At 52.9% G+C, this 22,010-nt stretch overlaps 2 protein-coding genes, 1 long non-coding RNA gene and 1 other non-coding gene across 7 annotated transcripts in view; 2 read left to right on the top strand and 2 right to left on the bottom strand.

Annotated features, from left to right (window-relative positions):
- Nucleotides 1-3,476, top strand: part of RAB26 (RAB26, member RAS oncogene family) — a 32,654-nt gene extending 29,178 nt beyond the window's left edge. For both annotated transcript variants that reach the window (XM_076350996.1, XM_076350997.1), the window contains exons 6-9: nt 538-603; nt 781-837; nt 1,281-1,357; nt 1,632-3,476. In XM_076350996.1, coding sequence (XP_076207111.1) covers nt 538-603; nt 781-837; nt 1,281-1,357; nt 1,632-1,734 — 303 coding nt within the window. In that variant the 3' untranslated portion in view covers nt 1,735-3,476. The remainder of the gene's footprint in view (nt 1-537; nt 604-780; nt 838-1,280; nt 1,358-1,631) is intronic.
- A 1,545-nt stretch (nt 3,477-5,021) lies between these two features.
- On the bottom strand, nt 5,022-5,961 carry LOC143166471 (uncharacterized). Its single transcript, XR_012996404.1, has 2 exons — nt 5,726-5,961; nt 5,022-5,521 (listed from the first exon to the last, which is right to left on the bottom strand). It is a non-coding gene; the product is annotated as an uncharacterized LOC143166471 (long non-coding RNA).
- LOC143166802 (small nucleolar RNA SNORD60) lies at nt 5,855-5,945 on the bottom strand. Its single transcript, XR_012996452.1, has one exon. It is a non-coding gene; the product is annotated as a small nucleolar RNA SNORD60 (small nucleolar RNA).
- A 458-nt stretch (nt 5,962-6,419) lies between the features above and the next one.
- The window catches only part of TRAF7 (TNF receptor associated factor 7), a 37,008-nt gene continuing 21,417 nt past the window's right edge, over nt 6,420-22,010 (top strand). Inside the window, exons 1-3 of one of the 3 annotated variants that reach the window (XM_076350858.1) lie at nt 6,420-6,501; nt 13,600-13,638; nt 21,706-21,824. In XM_076350858.1, the coding sequence (XP_076206973.1) occupies nt 21,744-21,824 (81 nt within the window). In that variant the 5' untranslated portion in view covers nt 6,420-6,501; nt 13,600-13,638; nt 21,706-21,743. Of the gene's footprint in view, nt 6,502-10,055; nt 10,124-13,599; nt 13,639-21,705; nt 21,825-22,010 lie in introns of those variants that run through there. The other 2 variants (XM_076350856.1, XM_076350859.1) reach the window with 2 other exon arrangements.

The following is a 22,010-nucleotide window of genomic DNA, read 5'->3' as shown; positions in this document are numbered from 1 at the left end:
CCAACCGAGGGGGAATTTGGGTTAAAGTTCTACAAGCGCCTGTGGTCAGACGGAGCAGGCAGCAGGGTTGAAAGGCTGCCATTATCCTTGAAAATAGGAGCCTGGTCAGCAGCCAAAGCAGGTCCCCTGGGGCTCTGTGGCACCCCAGGGCACCCGCTCATCCGCAGGGCTCCCTGGGAAAGGGTGTCCCCAGGGCCAAGTCGCTGGCTGCTGGCTGGCTTCTCCTGCCAAACCGTGGGGAAGGAGGCAGCTCCTCTCCCGGGGTGCTGCTGAATCGCAGGGGATCTGCGGGACCAGCTGCTCCCTGCCTGCGGCTCCTGCCCTGCACCGCTGTTTCTGAGCTGGGCTTTTCATTTTGCATCTAACCCTCAGCCACCTCCTCCCTGTGTCCACGTTAACGCCCCCCGGCATTGCTCGGGGACGGCAGCGTTTCCCACAGAGGGTGCCCGGTGCCCAGGACCGGGGCAGCCCCCCATCCTCCTCCTCCTCCTCCCGGAGCTGTTGCTATAACCCCTCTCTCTGGCTGTCTCCCTCCAGGCTTGGCTGACAGAGATTCATGAATACGCGCAGCAGGACGTGGTCCTCATGTTACTGGGAAACAAGGTGAGCCCGGCCCCACGGCTTCGCCAGAGCCTCCTCTTCCTCCCCCGACGGTCCCACGACAGAGCCGTGCTGCAGCTGTGGGCAAGGGAGCCTGGGAGGGTGTAAGGGGACATGGGGGTTGCCTCCTGCTGACCTTCCAAATGATCCCAAATTGCTCTTTGCCATTACTGTCGGCAGGTGGATTCAGCCCAGGACAGAGTGGTGAAAAGGGAAGATGGAGAAAAATTAGCCAAGGTACGCGAGGTGTCCGTCTGCTGCAGCGGAGTCGGTTGTTACGTGCTCTGACAGGGGATGTGCAAGTACAACAACGCGTACTTGATGTACACCAGTGAAATGGTCAACTGGACACCAGTCTGACCCAGAATATGTCTGGGAGCACTTGTCCTGCTCTCCTCTTCCTCGTCTGCTCTTCTTCCTCTAAGTTTCCGCTAACGTTTTTTGCTGCTTTGTTCTCAAAAATGATTTCTGAAGTTGTGTAAGAAACGCCCGAGCTGTGAACCCTCGCTCAGCTTTTCCTGCCCACGCGGCAGAGCCCCTCTCCCAGGGCGGGGTATGAGCTCACGCAGCAGGCGCCGATGTCGGCCGGGGCTGCCAGGGCTCGGTGCGAGCCGGGAGCTCCCGAGCCCCCGGGGACACCCCAGGTGAGGTTTCTGACGCCGGTGTGTCTTGTCCCGCAGGAGTACGGCGTGCCCTTTATGGAGACCAGCGCAAAAAGTGGCCTCAATGTTGAATTAGCGTTCACAGCCATTGCAAAGTAAGTGACTGGTGCGGCAGCCGTGCTGGGCACCTCTCCCGCGGGGGGGGACAGCAGTCTTCAAGATAAAGGCTGGCACTGTCACCCACCTTTTCATTCCCCGGGCTCCCACCTCCAGCTCTTGTGCTGCCATCTCACATGAGCTATGAAGTGTCTCATCAGGGGGAGCTTTAACAAACCATCTAGACGAAGCCGAGTTTAACTGAGCTGGGCCAGGCAGCTTAGAAGCAGGCAGCGTAGGCAGACAAGTAACGTGTTTTTCCCCTTCCCGCAGGGAACTGAAGCACAGGTCCGTGAAGCTGCCCAACGAGCCCAAATTCAAGCTCCACGACTACGTGAAGAAGGAAGTGAGAGGCTCGGGCTGCTGCAGGTCCTAATGCGCTCGGTGCATTTGTACAGAGACTCGTGCCCAGTGTTCGTGCGCCGCGCTCTCTCTCCTCGTGGACAGTGTGTGCATGTCTGTCTGTCGTGTCTGTGTCTGCCTGAAAGGTGAGCCGAGACATGGGGAATGGAAGCAGCAGCAAAAAAAAAAAAAGCTCTCTCGGCCGGGGCGGACGCTGGCCGTGCTGCAGCCACGTGCCAGGTGCTGCTCCCCGAGCCCCCGTTGCATCCATCCGCACTGCGAGCCCTCCGGCTTCCCTCGCCGGTCGCTCCCGCCTGGCTCGCAGCCGCTCGTCCCCGTGCAGGTGGGAGGCGGGCGTTCAGGAAGGGACTGGTGTGGGCTGGGGTCTCACCATCGCCGTCGCTCCTTCCAGGGCCGGGGCAGTGGGTAGTCCCGTCTGTCTCCACCCGTTCAGCAGCAGCCAGGAGTGTTACGAGGCTCCTTTAATGTTAGTAGGAATTACGGTGTGACTAAGGGGAAGGAACGCCTTCGCCACACCAAACATCTGGCTAGGAAAAAGTCCTGAATTCCCTTTTCTTTCCCCGCGTACCTGGAATTCAGCTGTTCAGATCCCTGGCCTGGGGCACGCAGGAGGGACTTGTTTTTGAGGCAACCATTTTTGCAGTTGCTTACTTATGTCTGTCCATCTTTCACGTGGTGTAACACACCTCCTTGACGAAGGTTTCTCCTCTTCCCTGCAGAAGACAAGAGCTTAGCCGTCTGTTTGAGTAAGCTCCTGCTAACCTGTCTGTTGTACAGAGATCTCCTGAATGTTTATCTGTTTGGTAAAGGCTTTGGTTCTCTTACTACTGCTGTTTCTAGTACTTTAATTGAGAAGAAATCTAATGTATTGCAGCTTATTCTACATACCTTCATGTAAGTGTGATAGCGGTTTTAGACTGCAACGATGCTTTGATACCTTCAAAGTTCTCTCGGGACAGCTCTTTCTGTTAACTGGAGGAAGCTGGGGGGAATGCTGTAGGCATTGATTTCACAGGTTTCGGACTCCTGCCAGCTCTCTTCAACGGACTCCTCGCCCCTCGTGGTCTGTGTCAGGCATTTGGCTGCTTTTTTTTTTTTTTTTCTTTTTAAAGCTGCACTTCTAAGTACAAATTTGAATTTGGATGAAGCGTTTGGCCTTTGGCAATTTTCTTCTTTGAAAATTCCACACGCAGGACACCAGGTGCCCACCACACTGAACCTCCCCGCACTGCTCTAAATGGGCCACTTACTTAAAATGAAATAGCCCGTCCTTCGCCCTCCAGCCAAGCACCAGCTCTCTCGGCAGCTGGTTCAGACACCCCTGCCCCTTGTTTTGCTCCAGCCCTGCGTTCCTGAGGTGCACAAAGACCCTCCGCAGCTACTGCGCGTGATTCAGGTGGGCAGGGACCCCTCAGAGCCACACTCCTCAGGGACCTACAGTAAAATGAGCAGCTGCTGCTTGAAGTGGGTCCTGCACAGTAACAGCACGGAAAAGGATCCTAAAATAAACCTACTGCAAACAGAGCATTTCTTCCTAAATAGCTTTTTAGGGAGAAATAAGTCTTTCAGCTGTCTGGCTTAAATTTTATTTAAATTATTTATTGAAAGACCGTTCCTGCAGGAGTATCTGCAGCGCACAGCCTGGAGCAGACCCCCCTGCTGCCAGTGCCAGCACCCCAGGAGCAGGCAGGCGAGCTCCGCTGGCGGCACCAAGCAGGGGCTGTGGGGGAATGGCAGTCAGGGTGCCCCCCCCCCCCCCCCCCCCGTGTCCCACCTCAGCAGCAGCGCTCCCCACAGACCCAAGGGGACGGCCAGCTGCTCCCGCCGGAGCAGCAGCCATCCATTCCTCAGCCGAATCTTTCTCTGAAATAACTGGAAGACCTCTCGTCACCTTTGCCCGCTCTAAAAGGCGGCAATGCCTGCTCCAAGCGCTCTCTTAGGATTTGTTTGCAAGTAGCAACAGAACACAGGGAAAGCTCTGCAAGTTATTCACGCACCGCCAAGAAGCGCGCAGGAATCTGTAAACCTCGCTGTTTCACGCTGCTTTGGTGAGCTTCGCTGTGTTCCCGTGGCTGCTACTTGACTGGTGTCTCCTACGTGAAGCTGCTTATCTTACAGCCGCCTCCATTCTCGTTCTGGGCTGTGTAGCACACGCTTGCCGGCTGAGGTTGAGAATAAAAGGGAGCGGGATTTTCCCTAGTCCTGAGCCTGCTCAGTAGCAGTGTTTTTGCACCCCAGCCGTGCAGGGAAGGGCCAGCCCGGCAGAGAGGCACAGAGCAGCTCAAACAGCCCCAATACCTGATCTGTGCCCCCAAGTCTGCCTTTGGCACCGCGTTTTCTCAGCCTGCCCTTAGCAGTGCAGCAGCAGCCCCCGTCCCGAGCTGCCCGTCGCCGCCCAGATGTGCTACCCCAGAAGCTGCAGGGAGTCTCCCCGAATGCAAAAATAACCAGCAGTATTAACGCTCTCATCAGGTTGCCGCCTTCTCCCTTCCTCGCAGGGCAGGGGAGCCTTGCACCTTGCCGCCTTGAAGAAAAAGCTTCCAACTCTTAACTTCTTCAGTGTGGGACCAAAACCAATTTAAAAACTGAAATAAGATGTAAACGCTACCCTGTGGAGTACTTTAAACATGCCTGTTGGGAGCCAACTCTACTGCAGCAGAGACATCACAACTGCATTTGGGGTATTAGACCTAAACCTTAGGCCAGACTCAGCCCCCATCTCTCCCAGTCCAAGTTCCCTCCGTACACGGGTCTCCCAGTGCCTGCACGCTGACCTCGCCCTAAAGCTCCTCCTCAGACTGTTATTTGGCATCTTCTTTCGTGGGCCTTTACTGCCACCAAGCGATGAAGAATTAATTGTTCAGTGCATTCAAACAAGCCAGAGGACTCGGCATTACACGCAACTTCTCATTTCTGCTGGCTCTCGTTTACAGCTTTTGTTTCATTCCCGTTAATAAATTTTTTTAACAATCTCTGTGGCTACAATGGTATTTTGATTGTCTAACATACACACCTGCACTGTTTAATCATTCAAAGAGCTCAGCTCGCTCTTGAACCTGCCTAGATCCTTCTGTTACCAGCATGGGTTCAGGTGCTCCAACACACCCAGCAAGAATTGAGGGGAGCAGGGCTAAGCTCAGCTGCAGCACACAGTTTAAGATGCTCTGGTTCCCTTAAAGTGACTGGTAATAGCAGAAATGGTCTGCTGGGTGCCCAGGTGCAAACTTTAAAGTTGGTTTGTGGTTTTACATGCCCCCCCCCCATGGGATCTGTGAAGAACAGAAGCAAAAGCAAACCAAGTCTTTTGAAAACTTTATTAGAACGCTAGTTAGCCTCAAGGACTCCAAGATGTAAATTGTCTACACGGTCTAGCACTGGAGTTCACGCATACTGTGAGAACGGCTGTGAAGCCTTTCACACCGCTGCACCCCACCGCCTGCCATCCCGTTTACTGTGAGCTGCCGCACGCGGTAGAGGAAAAGTCGATGGCTGTCCGTGTCTTGTACTTCGGGCAGTTCTGCAGCTGCTTCTTTTGCTTTAAAAACTGCCCCGGCTCCCAGGCTGTACAGCACGAGAAACGGCAGCTCCCCCGTGCGATGCAGCAACCCCAGAAGAGTTCGTTTTTTGGCTGCGCCGCTCGCTCTGCTCCAGAGCCTGCGGCCCACGCTACGCCTCGAAGAGCAGCTACGCCGAGGCCGCCAAGGGGCCGCTCCGGCCCCCGCTTCACCCGCCCGACACCCGCCCGTGCTCTCCCCCGCGGCCGCAGATCCCAGCAGCACCTTACGGGGACGCACGGTACGCTAGAAACAAGCGATACCGCATTTCACCTCCCCGAAACCAGGCCCGCACCGCCCCTCCGGCGGCCTCCCCGGCAGGCAGGCCTACCGGGCCGGCACCCGCCGTTCGGGCGCGGAGGGTGCCGGTGCCCGGGCCGCACCGCCCAGGCCCCGGCAAGGCCGCCCGCCGCCGGGCTCCCACGCCGCCGTTCATCGCCCCCGCCTCACCGTCCCTCAGGCCGCCGCGATCCCGTTCTCGCCGGTGCGATCCGGTTTCCCGCCGGCCCCTGAGGAGAGAAGGCAGGGCGGTGAGAGCGGGCCGCACCGCCCGGCCCGGCCCCGCCGCGGACTTCCCTCGGGCCTCAGCCGTGGATGGTCAGCAGGGGCCGCGGCCGCCCGCCGCCCTCAGACGAGGTGTCAGAAAGGCAGATCGAGATCATCACCGGCCCGCCCCGTTAACGGCCCCGCCGCCGCGCGCGCCCCCTCACCTCCCGGCGGGAAAGGACGGGCCGCGGCCCCCGCCGCAGGCTTTATAACTGCCCCCCGCGTCGCTATTGGTCAGGGTGCCTGCGCACGCGGCCAATCGCGAGCGGCTGGCGTGATCGCCCTCCCGCCTCCCCCAGCCCTCATTGGTCGCCGCCCTTCCCCTCTCCAATGGCGCCGCGCGGCGCAGCGTGGCCCGAGGCGGTGGTCTGCCGCCGCCTGATTGGCCCCCGGAGGAGGCCGAGCCAAGCCAGTAGCAACAGTGGTTGTAGTATCGAGTGACCGGGAAGGCGCCAATCAGCGCTGGGCCGCGAGGGCTGCTGGGAATCGTAGTCCCAACGTCACGGAGGCGCGGCGAGGGGCGGGCGGAAGGCGGCGTGCCGGACTACAAGTCCCGAGGAGCGCGGGGCGCGGGGCTTCCGGCCCGGGCGGCAGCTGAGCCGCTAGACGAGCGGGGAGCAGGCCCGGGGTCGCGATGTGCCGGGGCCGGGCACTGGCGCTCCGGCCGCCGCCGCTGCCAGGTACGACTGGGGCTGGGCCGAGGGGAGTCCCCGGCTGAGGGGGAACCTGCCGGGCCCGGGGCTGAGGGAGCCCTGTGAGGGGAAGGGCCGGGCCGGGCGCTGAGGGTGGTGCGGGCCGGGGGCGCTGGGCTGTGGGCTCCCCGCGGAAGGGGCTGCGCGGCGGCCCGGGCGGGCGGCCCCGCTCGGGGGAGGTGCCTGCGGCAGCTCCCCCGGGCGCTGCGGGGCCGCTCGGGGCAGCTCCGGGGGCCGCCGCCCGCCGGGCAGCGCTGCCGCGGCTCCGGCCACCCCGTTCCCTTCCCCTGGGGGAGGTTGTTTGTTGCTCCTTAAACTCCGTGCAGGTGCCAGCGTGATTTTTCAGGTGCACAGAGGAGCTCGTGTATCACCTCCCGTGGTGTCGGGTCCTCGGTGAACCCTGTCCATCCCTTGCGTTCTTCACCCCGGCTGCCGTCCCTTTGCTGTTCGACGTATCTCATCGCGGGGCATGCTTAGCTTTGTCTTTCTCTGCTCCATTACTTGTCCGGCTTGTGGCACGTGTTGCTGATGGTTCTCTCTTCATTTCCCAGTAACCTCGTTTCCTTGTGCTTTGGTTTCACAACTTACGCAATGTAGGATATTTGGTGGTAGATCACCGTAACTGCCCCAAGACAATTACACATCTCTTCTCAGAGCGGGCAGCGAAATTGCGCTATCGTCCTTTCGTTTCAAGCACGCTGTTTAGTTCTGACTTATTCTACTGCCAGCTCACGGCTGCTGTTCCTCTGACAGACTTGCTGTCAAACGCTTTTCTCCAGTTTGATCCGTGACTGTGACCTGACGATCCTGTTGTGTTGCGTGAAAGCCAGAAGCGAGGACTTTCTTTCAGTTCAGCTTGCTTTTGAGCTCCGTTGGTATCAAAGACAACGGCTCAGACAGGCTCTGCTGGGGGCCAATGAGTGTGAGGGGAAGGCTGGTACTTAATTTAGTCAGGTTTGGTATGTACGTAGCGAGCCAGGTGCAGACTATGGTACCCCCTGGGGGGTAGGTGTGTTGTGAAGAACTCTGGCCTAGCAGTTATTTGTTCAATCTTGACAATGTTGCCAAACGCTTTGTTTCAATCCCAGCACTTTATAATTTTGCCTCCTTTTTTACCCCAGTGCTGTATTCTTTTCAGTCTGTCTTAAGCAGTCGGTGTTGCCATTAAATAGCTGTTGCATTTTGGCTTTGAGCGTTTGTCAGTGACTCTTGCTTACAGCCACAACGACATTTGTTGGGTTTGCAGGGAGTGGTCTGTGTGAGTGAAGGACGGTTCCAGAAAGCCCTTGCTGAGGGAAGGTGGCGCGAGAAAGTCAACTGCTTCCGTGACAGCCTTTACGCGGCTCCCTGGGAGCTGTGCGAGGAGGGGAGGTGGTTCGCAGAAAGTGCGTGACGGTGAAGATAAGCCGGTGCACCACCAAAAGCTGGAGCTGCATTGTGTCAAGTACTGTGCAGATGTCTAGTAACCGCAAGTCCAAAGAGCCGGCCATCACCATTGACGAGGGGCGAGAGAACAGACAGTGCTGCCCTCACTGCACACCTAGGGAGCAGGAGATCGAAGAGCTTTGGGATTTCCTAAGCCGTCATGCAGGAAACCGTAGGAGCAGGGAATTGTCCGTGGTCTGCTGGGTCCCCCTCCAAGTCCTGGGGTCCACAACCCTGGGCACTGCTGGTCTGAAGTGAGGCTAAGAAAGGCCAGGGTAAATCCAGCCACGACAATACAGAAAGCTCCAGCTTTGCGGTTTGGTTTGCTGCAGCGTGCAGCAGCAGATTGCTTGTGGGTGAAACTGCCCTGCAGAAAGGAATGTTTCCCGATGAGGGAGGTTAAATTTTACCAGGTGGCAGTGGGAAACCTAAGCCAAACTGGAGTGACCAGAACATTCAGTCAGGGAATGCAGGTAGCTTCTCTGATAACACCCAAACATGAATTTTCACGATGTTGATTGAACCCGAGGAAAAAAACCCAAATCCATAGTTTTCAGGCAGTTGGGTTCCCTGACCCGAGGGATCACATGGTGATACCAGCCACTCTGCAGCGTGAGAGCGGTGGGACTGGGCCCACAGCTGCCCGTTCCTGTGGCAGCGCAGCCTTAAGTGACCTTAAGCCACTTGTGAAGCACCACAGGTGAGTTTGTGTCCCCTGACTGAAACCCTTCTGCGGTCAACCGTTCCCTTCCTGGGGCTCCGCAAACACAACCCTGCTGCTGGAGCTGCAGGGTGGCCCGCGGGCTCTGGGATGTTGCTGAGCACCGTGTGATGGCGCTGGTGCCTGCTCCACCCTGCCATGAAGTGGCTGCATGTCAGCCAGGGTTGGTCCTGAGCAGTGCCGAGCGTTTTGCAGCTTCAGTTGACTTCAGCTGGCATTCAGCAGTTAGGCACCTCACGGGCTGAGTGTTTGGCTGTTTCGCGGGACCTTCCTAGCCCCCGTTAGCCATGACTGCGGCACTTTCTGAAGCGTGATCGTACCTGCCTCTCAGGTTGTCTCAGCCAAGCCCAGCTGTGCCAGGAGAAAGGCATTTGTGAGAAAATCCTTCCTGGTTTCACTAACTAAATACTCAGATTACGTGGACAAGTTCCGTCTGTCAGAACTCTTCCCTCCCGATTTTTATGCCCCTTGTCTTCCCTTCCCTGGCTGTACTCCTTTGCTGTGGGGATGATGAGGCACATACTGGCACGTCCCCTTGCCCATGGGTTGGGTTGGGGGAGGTAGCGGCTGCCTGGGGCAAGGGAGGAGGCAGGTGGTTGCTTACAGGGGTACATGTTGCCCTTCTTTCAAGCTCAGCAACTCCCCCGGGAGTCCAGGGCACCCCAACATACCCATTTACAGACTGCTCCTGCTCTGCCTTTAGCGCAGCCTGAGTTCGGAGCTTCATCAGGGTTACCTTGCTGCTTTTAATGAGGTGTAAAAACTGCAGGAGGTGTATCAGGTGCTGGAGTGGGGTGAGAGCTCTCTGTGCAGCGCTTGCTCCTGGGAGAGCCTCAGCCGTGGGAGCACGTTGTTCTCCTGCGTGGGGTGAGTGTCCCAGCAGAAGTCCCCCGCTGTCAGTACCTATCTTTCAGGCGAGCCCTGCTCACTGGCCCAGGAAAGCTCTGCCTTTTTGTGGCAATTCTTAGTTAACTGGACTTCCCTGGATTGTCTCTACAAGCAAAGACTGTGTTGCTGTTTGTTAGGCTGCTTGATATTCAATGTTATGGGCAGTTTAGGAACTATCTAACGAGGGTGAGAAACTAAAACTCCCTTTAAAGTGAGCGAGGGACAGTCCTGTCCCTGGAGACTTCTCTGATCAGAGGCACAAATCTGTGTGTGCTAAGAGAGTGGTTATTTTTTCTGCACTAGACTAAACCTCTTCAGTCTCAGAGCAGCCAGGGCAAAGCTGCGAGGCAGCGTGGAGATTGGCTGAGCTGTGGGATTTTCCAGCTGAATTTACATATCGCCCACTGCTCTGCATGCCTTTCTGTTTACATCACTTGAGAGCGATACACACATACACGCACACAGATAGCGGAAGAGACATTTAGACAGAGGAAAAGCCTGCCCACAGCTTAGGAACTTGGTCATGGTGGCGTCTTGCCGGGCTTTGCTGCTCCATGACAGCTTGGACGGCCGACGGTGAGTTTCCTCCAAGGTAAAGTGTTTGCCCTGGGTGCTGGGTGTCAGGGCTGTGTCGGCAGTGTTCTCCGGAGGCTGCTGTGCTTTAGCAGTCACGGCCAGTAGTGAGGGAGGAACTGTTTTCATGCCCATGTCTAGATCTTAGTGAAGAAGCAGGAGGTATCTGAAATCCAACGTCAGTTTAGAAGTGGGTACCTGTCGCCTGTCCAACTAGCCGGAGCTGTATTATGCTGATTTTTGATCCTTCAGAGTGACCTTTGCAAGGGCGTGTAACGCTTGACTGTGCAGCTACCCAGCAAGTGTTTTCTGAGGTTGCTTCTGGTGGTTTCAGAAATGGGAAATCCTCGATATTCTCCAGCTGAAGTTGTCAGCAAAGAAGCCAAGTTTGTGAGAAGAGGCAGTATCTCTCACTGCCTCTCCCTTGCATCCTAAGTCACTGCGGCTACAGTACACCTGCTAATGGTGCGCTGGGGGAGTAATTTAAATCCAGCTTTCCTAGCGTGGCGTTGGGTGGTTGTGGGACACTGAACGGCGCTTCTCTCTGAAAGTTGTCAGTAGATTTGCCACGGTGGAAGTGTCCACATCCACTGATTTCTTCAGAAATCAAGGATTCAATGCTTGTTTATCGAGGGGCAGGACATTGCTAGTTTGATTGTATTTTGCCCAGCTGACATGCTACCTGTAAAGCACTACAGTTTTCTCCCTTTCTCAGTTGCTGGTTAACACTCCCTGGCAGTGAGCGTAGCTGTCTTGCGTTGTGCTCTCCTGCTTGTTCTCAGTGGCAAAGTCTAAGGAAACTGTATGGAAAAAAGAGCAGGTGACCGAAATTTACTGGATTTTTTTTTTTTGTGAAGGAGCTGATGCATTTCAGATGGATCTTTAAAATGGTCTAATTGCACCCAGAGGGCAAGCAAGAATGTGTCATGAAGTTTCAAAGCTTTGGAGGATGTTGGGGGGGAGCAGGGGATGGAAGTGATACTTTGTGCATTTTCGGTAATGATTATGGGCTCAGGTTTCCTATGACTTTAATCTGGAAAAATCCCATGATGTGATAGGAGTGGTTAAACCTTTTCAGAGAAGTGCAGCCACCGGTAAGGCAAAGCAGTTTGAAAAGCCCTCAGTGATTGTTCCTCAATTGCTGTGCAAAGTAGAGAAGAAACTTTGATCGCCTTGGGTCTAGCAGGGTGGCTCCAGGAAAGGAGAATGCAGCAGGTGAGACAAGCGTTCCTCTGGCTTCCTTGGAGGACATGGGGTGCAGCATCTGCTAAAAACTTAGTACGGTGTTTAACTCCTTTCCCAGGCCAGCTGAGAGCAGGCTTTTGAACTTTGGTAAACTACCAGCCGAGGGTGGGACTAGAATGGCTGAGGATGGATTAGTTTCTGTTTTTCATGGGTCAGTCTCTCGGTCACAGCCTTGCTGAAGTGCTCCTGTTGGCACTGCGCAGGGCGGCGGTGAGAGGTGCGCAAGGGAGTTCAGGATCTGTTTATACAGGGGTTTTCTGTGTGAGCTCGTGCTGCTTCTGATCAACCGAGATTGAAGCCCTCCAGACAGAGGCTTTGCTTCCTCATGTACTGTCCTGCCAGGACAGAGGCTGAACCTCTCCGGAACCAGGCTTTGCTGCTGACCTGGCATGACTTCAGAGTCTTTTTTAAACGAGTTGCAAGCCCATCTATCTACCAGCTTCCTGCAGGCCAGTTTACAGCAGGGAAAGCGGCAGCAGAGCCTCAGCTAGTCTGCAGGACCCTGTGGGGTCTCGGCAGCCGCTTGCTCTCTGTCAAGCAAGGCTGAGGAGGACCGCTTAGCACCAGTTCTGGTGTGATTTGTGTAGGTGACTATTCTTAGCTTTTGAAGCATGATATCATAGAATAGTTTGGGTTGGAAGGGACCTCTAAAGGTCACCCAGTCCAACCCCCCCTGCAATGAGCAGGGACATCTTCAACTAGAGCAGGTTGCTCAGAGCCCCGTCCAACCTGACCTTGAATGTTTCCAGGGATGGGGCATCCACCACCTCTCTGGGCAACCTGTGCCAGTGTCTCACCACCCTCAGTGTAAAAAATTTCTTCCTTATATCTAGTCTAAGTCTACCCCTCTTTTAGTTTAAAACCATTACCCCTTGTCCTATTGCTACAGGCCCTGCTAAAAAGTCTGTCCCCATCTTTCTTACAGGCCCCCTTTAAGTATTGAAAGGCCACAATAAGGTCTCCCCGAAGCCTTCTCTTTAGGCTGAACAACCCCAACTCTCTCAGCCTTTCTTCATAGCAGAGGTGTTCCATCCCCCTGATCATTTTTGTGGCCCTCCTCTGGACGCACTCCAACAGGTCCGTGTCTCTCTTATGCTGAGGGCTCCAGAGCTGGACGCAGTGCTCCAGGTGGGGTCTCACCAGAGCAGAGGGGCAGAATCGCTTCCCTCGACCTGCTGGCCACGCTGCTTTGGATGCAGCCTGGGACAGGGTCGGCATGATATCTTCAGAGTTACCTTGTTTCAATGATATCTTATATCATGACCTGCCTTGCTCGGAGGAGATGGCCATTCGCTCTCGAGACACGGCAGCAGGACCGAGATTTTTGTCTCGGAGGGGTAGGAGGTTGTTGGTTTGGGGGCTTGGTTGGTTTTTTCTTTCTTTCTTTTTTTTTTTTTAACAAATCCACAATTTAATAACGTGAAGGTCCCTGAATGGGTCTGCTCTTTGAGTGAGGATGTGGGAAAGATCACAAGCTGTGAAAGGAACAGCATGCAGCACTGTAATGTTAGGGCCAACTTTTAAAGCACCTTTTGATTAAGGGCCTTGTGTGGAAGAGCTCTGAGCGTGCCCGTTTCTGCCAGCCTGGCCACCCAGCAGTGACCGCGTAGGTACTGAGCCAAGACAAGCCAATCTCGGTTGCAGGGGTCAGGCACTACCGAAACCTGGTCTGCGGCCTCATGCATAAGAAAAATGGTGTAGTAGGTGGATGCTTCCAGGTTTCCTGAAATAGAAGTAAAGCGTCAAGTGTAGCTTTTGTGTCATGGAAACAGCATTGAACATTGGCCTTTGTTCTAACTTCTAACTTGATTTTAGGTTTTGGGGAAAAATGAGATGCTTTGTTCCACCAGGGCAATCACTTTTGATCCAGTTACAGGCACATTTGAAAGTTACTGCTTCAGGTTCTAACATGAAGTATTGCAAAAACTTTTTCTATCCCAAGGACTCATTACCCTTTAGGAAAAGCACCTAATACAAAATTATTTCCTTTTCTGAACTGCATTTGCACAAAGGAATGACAGCGTTCAAACAGCTGTTGGATGTGCTCTCTCAGCTCTGCAGTCAATTGAAGCGCTGGTAAAAGTAGCAGCAATTAAAAATATTCACTTTTATTTTTATTGATGACAGCTCAGTACAACTATGGTCTCAGTTTAAGGAGCTCGGAAAAGTTTGTGTGACTTTTAAGAGCAATGCAATAACTTGTAAACAATAAAAAGATTCTTTCTGTTCCACAGAAGCAAAGACCCACCAGATGGAAGTGCCATGCTCTGTTGGTAAGGCTGAACTTCTGTTCACGTTTTATGTTCCTCTAGCACTGACTGCACCTCTCAGCATCTGAGCCTGGTCTTAGAGAGGTCACCCTAGAGTGTAAGAAATGCCCAACCGCGTCAGAGCATTGGTCTGCCTAGCCCCAGTTCTGTCTTCAGCAGTTCTGAAAATGGATGCTATTAATGGAGAGCACATGAACCTGACCACTTTCTACCATCCATTTGCCTCATATTTTCCCACCACTCAGAGTAGTTGGATCAGGGACTACATCCCATTGATGTAGTCAATGTAGTTTGTGCTTCCGAAGCAAAAACCAGAACTGCTACAGTACTCGGGAGACAAGTACGTCAAGGTTTTATGTAGCACCCAAATGACATTCTTGCGGTTGTTCTCCACAGCTTTTTTTGATGCTGTTCAGCATTTTGTTGGCTTGTTTGTCTGCTGCTGTCCTCTGGGCTGAGAATTGCAGCTAACTGTCCATGGAGACTCCAGCGTCTCTTTCCTGAGTTGTAGCTGACAGGTCAGAGCTGAGCATTGCATAGGCCTGCTTTCGTTATTTTTCCCTAGATGCCTTGCTTGACATTTATCTCCATAAAAGCTCATCTGCAACCTTTTTGCCTCCTCAGTTTTGTGAGGTTTTTGAGTTCCTTACCCATCAACATGGTATTTGACTACTCAAAAGATCTTAGTGTCATCTGCAAACTTGGCAATTTCACTGCTCGCTCTTTACTCAACATCTTCACCTATGACCTTGAAAAAGCTTATTCAGCAATGGTTCTTGGAGGAACCCTTGCGTAGTCTCCTCTAACCTGAGGAGTGACCATTGAGCTCCACCCTCTGCTTCCTGTCCTGTGACCGCACTGAGAGAGATCTATCTCCGTGATCTGCTGTAGCTCACGCACATTCTTGTGGCCCGTGTTTTACAAGTCAGACTAGATGCTGATAGTCCTCGTCACCATGTTCTTTAAGCCCTGTTAATGGAGTTTGCAAGCACTTATGAAATGAGTGCTATTTCCACCAGAGACACTGACCAAGAAAGCCAGAGTGACTGTCCCATGGTTGTCTCTGTAGAAGAGTTAGCATTTGAGCTCATGAATCTTGTCTCGTTTGTGCTTTGGTCTGAGACATTCCCTTGCAGGTTGCTGTGGGCCACTGAGAATCAGTTCACAGATAGAAAGTGTGGGCAACACCTTGGTACTGCAGAAGAACAAAGTGGACAGAGCCTGCCCAAGCTGGACTGGATTTCCTAGCCCTGTTACCTCCCCCGGAGGAGCCCTGGCTGTGTGAGAGCTTGTGATGCGGCTGAGGAAGGGGGTGTAGTCCACAAACGCACACCCCCTGCTCTCGGCACCTCCTTGCCTTGCCTTTCCCTTGTCCTGTTGAGCTGGGCTGTTGGACGGTGCATTTTAGCTTTTGTAAGAGTATTTCCCCAGTAATGTGCCAACACTCTCAAGGATGTGTAACCCTTCCCGTTCTGGCTGCGGTGTTGTAAGAGGAACAGAAGCTTGTGTCTTATGCCATAAATACCCAGGCTGTGAAATAAGGAAATTCACGTCACCACAGCAGGATAACCCCATGCCTGCCTTTCTTACGAGGCCAGCTGCACGCATTGGCCTTGCTCTCCAGCAAACACTCCTGCTGTGTATGACTTTGCCAGCCCAGCAGTTTCCGCAGGGGTGAATAACCTTAGAGACAGCTTCAATGAGCTGAGGAAGGAAAAAAAGAAGAACAAAGCAGATGTAGGACGTGTCACGGAGCTTTGTGGGCTGTTGATTGCGTAAGGTGGAGACGCTTGCGGGTTTCTTGGCAAAGAGACACTGTGCAGTGTGGGGCATTGCGTCTGCTGGCCGCTCCCCGGCAGTGCCACATTTCACCCGCGGGATGCGGTGCCATGCCCGTGTATTGCTCCGGAGAGCAGCCAGAGCACAAAGCCCGGCAGTGCCACTGTGCCTGCAGTGGTGTGGTTCCTGCGTTAGGAACTGGCTCCTAATCGGGACCAGGCAGGTTATGTGATATTTGTGAAGGAAGGGATACTCTGCCATCCCTTCTCCTCATGCCATGTTCCCCCTCAAAGCCTTGGCCGTGGTCATGAGGTTGGTTGTAAGGATCTGTTGCTGAACATTGGGAATAGCCGTGTGTGTGTGTGCACGCTCTGGGGGCTGAGAGGAGGGGAGACCCTTGAGGTACCCTCACCGGTCCCGCCAGACCCCTCTTGTGGGCAAAGTCTTCAGCACGGGCCAGAGGATTAGCCAGGCCACTGGTCCCGGAGGTGATTTCCCCTCCCTGCTTTGAGGTGCAGTGATGGGGGTTGGCAGGAGCATGAAGCAGCCAGCAGAAAACTGCTCTGTTGCTGATCTCGTTGGCCTCTGCAGTGGGGAGAAAGAGCACTGCTTTCCACAGCTGTCTGTGCAACTACTGGTGGTTGGTTTTTCCTTGCCTGGAGTACTAAAGTAGGAATTTTAAGGCTTTTCTTCTCGCCGAGTCTCAAAAGCCTGAGTTGATTCCTGTGGTGTGCGAATGCTGAAACCTAGCCCTTCCCCTCCCTCGCATCTGGTTACTATCAGCCGTGTGATTTAGTGAATAGCGGGTCCCCACAGCTTCGTTTTTCCAGGGTAGATTTTTTCCCCCTCTTTTTTTACTGTCAAAAACACTAAAGTTGCATGTTAATTTTCTTTTTTTAACTCCAGGCAAGGAGAGTCTGGATCACAGGCTGGGTTCCCAAGCTGGTCTCCAGACGCATGGGTCCACGCATGCCTCTCCGGTTTAGAAGGCAGCTCTGTGCTGTTGTGCTGCCGGGACACACAAGTTCTTTCAACAGTTCTTGTCTTTTCAGAGCGAACAGAGCCTGTCCTCTCACTGCAGGTGTCAGGGTACCTCTACAACGCATTTTGCTGTAAATCATAACCTGACCCTGTAGAGTCCTGGGCTGGAAAATTGGGAGAATGTTTCCAGCATGAGGGCTTCTGACCTGCTGCTCTGCGGAGCTGCTGAAGATGCTCTGGGGATTTCTGGAGCCCCTTTGTATTTGGTCCTCTGAGAAGGACTTAGCAGCCCAAAGGATTCTGCCATTTCCAGTAAATCTTAGTTTTCCCTTCTAGGTCATGGAGTGCACGTGTTTTGTAAAACAAAATATTTGATACTTTCACTGTGTCATAGTCTGTATCTCCTCAGGACGTGGTTCTGCTCAGACCCCGCAGGCTGAGGAGCTCTGCCTGCAGTCAGAGCAGGGGCAGGAGCTGCCCATGGCCGGTGCAGGGTGCCCCAGGGAGGGACACCAGCCACCCAGGAGGGGTGCTCGTCCTCCGGGCCTGGGAGCACAGGACGGCGTAGCTGACAGGGTTCAGATGCCAAGCCAAGGTTCGGAGATCTAGTGGAGATTTTTGCAAGTGCTGTAGGAAGCTGGTATTAATGTCGACAACACCAGCTCTTTTCTGCCTCCTTTTAACTTCTTTGATAACAGTTGGAAAAGGCCTTTCTCAGGAAGGAGAGAGCTTGAGATGTGAAGGAGCTGTCAGACAGTGCTCTGGAGAGATGTCTGCTCTGTTGAAATGCTTCCTATATATGGTGGTTGCAGAGATTTGGGCTGAAATCAGATATTCATGTGGCGGCTGGTGTTCTGCAGCCTGGCTGATATTCCACTCGACATTTTTTCCATTGCTCGCATTCCTCTGGTTTCTGTTCAGAGAAGACACGAAGCAGGCTCCCTGCTGCTGCTTGCAGGTAGGTTGCTCAGCCAAGCTGCAGAGCGCAGGACATGCTTATAAACAATGAGTGGAAAATCCCTGTATTCCAGCCCGTGTTCCCTTCCTCGCTCTGGATTTAGCCAAGATCTATTGAAGTTGGAAGGCATTTTGCATCCATTTCACTGGGGCTTTGGGACAGGGTGAAACTGGAGATGTGCCTCCTTAATGCCTCTCAGCAGTAAGCAGTTTTGTGGCCTGCTGGGTTACCCCGTGAGCCGTACCACGGCGGACACCACCTAGCCTGCACAGACGTTTCAAAGGCAGTTATTTAAAGGGTCATACTCATCCTTGGCTGACAGGCCATAACTCACTGATTGCAGTAGCTCAAGTGCCTGTATGTCACTGTTTGTTGCGTGTCTGATCCTACGTTTAATGGTATTACAAAACTGCTCAAACTGTTAGTTGTCCTCATTCTTGGTTTTTCCTGTCCCTTTGTGCTCCACAGTGAGTGCTTTCCCATTGCTTTTTTGAGTTTCTATCTGTTATGTTTGAAGGCAGTACGTATCCTGAAAATGAGAAGGGGATGAAGCTTTTGCCTGAGTCTCCAGACAGCCCACAATCCTCCATAAGGATGGGCTTCCTCTCTTTCCATCTGGGAGTGATTGTTTGCCTTAAAAACCCAGTAGGAATACTTGATGTGCCAGGTTCCCTTAATGCTGTCGTGGCTGAGGTGGGACCGTACCCCTGCTCTTCCCTTGTGAGTAGTGCAGGATAGAGGGTGTTCGGGTAGATGCTGCTGAGGTTCTCCGAAGAAGGAATCGGGAAGTCATAGCCCTTCTGAAAAGCAAGTCCCTCTATTTCCACCCTAACGTGGGAGGAGGAGGGTGCTGAATCCCTTTTCCAGAGGAGACTGGTGAGCTTAGCTGTATCGTTAGACATAGGGAACCTATATAGGAGGGGAGCTGCAGGGATACATGCATGTTATTAGACATGAGATAATGCAACCTTGAGACATGAAATCACAGGAAACGTGGCAGTTTGTGTCATCACTCATGGAAGTACTTGCTTTGCATTATTTATGAGCACTGCATCATCTGGAGGCCCTGGCTAAGGTGGAGACCTTTTTGTGCTATACGCTGCACAAATATCCAAAGATTCTTTCATCTTCGGGCTTTGTAGTCCAGATACGCTGTGCAGAAGAGGTAAACTAAAGAGACTTGTGCAGGGAGGAAGCAGAGAGCTCCAGTGGCTTGCCCAAGGTTGTGAGGGAGTGAGGGGCTGAGTGGGGTTCAGATCTCGTGGGGCCACAGCCAGCGTGTTAACCAAAAAAGCTTTGCCTGCCCTCTTCCCCACCACCCTGTGCCTTCTGCTATCTGTGCTCTAAGGAACCACTGAAAGGAATAAAAGGATCCTGATGGCCAATGCCAAACTTCTCGCTTGCTGGAACCCAGCTTTAGACTCGGCAGGTCTCCCTGATGCAGCAGCACAACACTACTTCATTCCTGCTGTTCTTGAGACAGCTCCAGCAACTCTGCTTAGCATCTCCTAAGGGATCTGGCATTTGCAAACGGCCAGGACAGTGCTTTCAAATGTGTGGAAAACATTATCCAGATCCCTATTTTTAAGATGGTCTTGGGTTTGGTTTTGAGGTTTTTGTTTGGTTGGTTTTTGGTTGGAGTTTTGGGGTTTTTTTTTGTTTTAGACTAACTTTTTTCAAGAGTTTAGACCTGAGTAGTGATTCCCTGGGCGGTGCTGCTGCTGTAATCTGGCTGCCTGACAGTTGTCCGGTAAAGAACTGCAGCGAGCAACACGAAGTGCTGTGTCAGGCGTGGCTGAGCTGTCGGCCGTTAGCAGAGCATTGGCCGAGGACATCCTGAGCGTCACCTTTGCAATGTTTAAAATGCGAGTGTGGGACGTGACCGGCCCTGTGTGCAGGCAGCCTCACGCTGGGGCTCACGGGGGAGGTGGGTATGCTCTTGGGCTGGGACTGAGGAGGCCCTGGGCAAGTCCCAGGTCACAGCTGTGTTGTGTGATCGTGTCTCTCTGTGAGCCTCAGTTTCCCTTTCTGTAAAGCAGAAATCACAGTGGTGTCCTTTATAAAGAGCTTGGAGATTTAGGACTTGCCACCCTCAGATAAGAGAAAACCAATTGCTAGAAACACCCGAGACACTTCACCTCCCCAAAAGTTGGAAATGTGAGCAGCGGGAGCACGAAAGCCTGGTCAGAGTGGTGCTGTCTCAGCCGGGGCCAGAAGCAGGCGCGTCTGAAAGGGACCGGGAGCTCTGCACCAGCCGATTGCAGGCATCTGCAGGGTGTTTCTTCCGAAGCGCCCTTTGCTGGTGGTTGGCTCTCGTCCTGCAAAAAAGGATTTTGGTTGTGTCTTAGTAAACCATTTTTGGCCTGTCTGTCCTCACTGCAGATGTCTGTCTGGTCTGTCTGTTTAGCCCTTGGACTCTGCTGCTGGCAGTGAGAGTACCAAGAGTTAACTATATCTTGGACAGAAAGGGCTCTCTTAATCAGGATCCTTCCTGAGCAGCTTATTCCTGGAGCGCAGGGGCACTGTCTCCTTGGGCAAGCTGGGACAGCCTGCGAGGGCAAGCAGTACCTTTCAGCTGCAAGGATGAAGGGGCAGGTTGGGAGGAGAGCTCAGTGCCCTGCTGAACCCTTGTCTTCTCTGACGGAAACTTCTGCTCAAGCCAGAAGCATCTCTGTATGATGGCAGAGAGGAGGTGCAGCTCCTTCCTATCGGTACCCTGGCTCCGAAGGAGACTCTTTGAGATCATCTTGTCAGATTCGCTGGGACAACAGCATAATTTTGTGCCCTGAAGCCATCATCATGTTTCAACAGAGGTTAAAGAAAGCAAACTTCATGTGTTTCTGCAGATTATTACTATGTAATACTTGACTTTGCAAACTTGAACCTAGTAAAAAAACCTGCGTAAACAACGGAGGAAGAGAAATGAGCCCCTCTGCTGTCTTCTGGGGGGAGAGGGTTTCTCTTTCTGGGTGATGATCCAGACTTTGCTGGTTGTTTCTGAGCAGAAACTGGGAGTGAGATCCAGAATCACAAACATGTTAATTGAAGTAAGGTTTCTTTCATGGTTTCCTTGACCTCATAGCTCAGACTGTGCTGGAAAGAACTCCTTTAATGCAAATATAACTAAATCAAACATGGGATTTTTGCTTTCTGCTAAGATCTAACCCTGGCTTTTGTGTTCAGCAGTACAGCGCAGGGCTTTTGAATTAAATAGCAGAACTCCCACTGAGTTCATCGCAAGAACAGGACGAGGCCTGTGCTAATCACACTTTTGAATGAGGTAGCCTTAAGTTCTGGGGGTGCAGGGAAGTTTAGGCTTTGGTTTCCTTGGCTGGAAGTGCCAGAAAATGCGGCACAGCCCGGGAAAGGGGCTCCCTTGGAGGGATCCCTTCCTGCCACCCCAGTTGATGAGGATGTGGGGCTGCTGAGCTTCCAGGGCACCTTCATCTGGGGGTGGGTGGTCCTGGAGGGAGGAAGGCAGTCACAACCCCTTGTGCTAAAGCAAAGCCCTGGGTGACTGAATGGGTTGTTTCTATCGTGTGCTCGGAAGGTGGCCTGAGGTGCAAAGCCGCGAGTGAACAAGCTCCCTGGGCTCTGGAGTCCAGGCCAGCTCAGCTTGAGCCTCACAGTCAATGGGATAAGGGTTTTACTGGCATAGCTTTACATCCAGAGACCATTTTTGCCCTCCGTGCACTCACAGTTCCCCAGCACGCTGAAAGATCAGGCTTGTGTCTGTGGCCTCTGCTGAAATCCCTCTGCCTGCCATGGTACAGTCTGCTTTGCGCTCACCATTGCTGTGTCTTGTGGAAGCGGCTCCCTTTTAGGACCCTGCTTACTAATCACTGCTCTGTGCAAAGTGTTTTGGGAAGCAGCAGGTAACCTGCTTTCTGAACTACGCTCAAACTGGGGAGGGAGAGAGGACCAGATACAGAGCCTGCATAGGACTCTTCTCTGCTGGGACTGTCAGTCACAACTGGTACACACTCTCATTTTTAAAAGATTGATGTGTATTGTGACCAGTGGAATGCTGTCTGTCTTAGAGTAGTCTCCTGAGAAGACTCATCTGCTATTAAGACAGTTGTATACTTGTAAAAGCAGCTAATGATTATGGGTATTCCAGTGTTTGGGTGATTAAGCAGTCATTTTAAAAGATACCATATCTTTAGGATGTGCTGAACACTCATCCAGGCATGGTTTGAAGGAACCTGACTTTTTGCCACTTGCTTCTGAAAATCCAGGTTTATGTGAGCTTAGGTAAATACTTGGACTTAATGCTACAGGAGATTGTTCTCTGAGCCCAGGAAAATATGTACAATGAACCTAACTCTCTCTCTCTCTGTCTCCTTCCACAGAGCAAACTTCCCATGACTAACAAATGCTGGCCTAGATTATGAGCTCAAACAAGAACGCTCGCTACAATCGTTTCTCCAGTGGCACAACAAACATCACTACTTCCGAAAACACTAACGGGGTAAGGCTCGGTGTTGTTGGCAGAGGATAGGGGCCAGGGCTGCTGCTTATGTTCTCACCCTTTCTTTTGAGAAAACAAAGATGGCTTTTGAAAATATGGTACTTTCTTGCCTCTTAAAAGTCACAATATCCACAGATAAAAGTTGGGAATATATATGTACATTTTTTCACCAGTTCAGGAAGGGTA

Source organism: Aptenodytes patagonicus, chromosome 13 (assembly GCF_965638725.1).
Source record: "Aptenodytes patagonicus chromosome 13, bAptPat1.pri.cur, whole genome shotgun sequence".
In the NCBI taxonomy this organism is placed as follows: domain Eukaryota; kingdom Metazoa; phylum Chordata; class Aves; order Sphenisciformes; family Spheniscidae; genus Aptenodytes; species Aptenodytes patagonicus.
The sequence above is the reverse complement of the archived record's forward strand: the minus strand, read 5'-3'. Positions and strand labels throughout refer to the sequence as shown.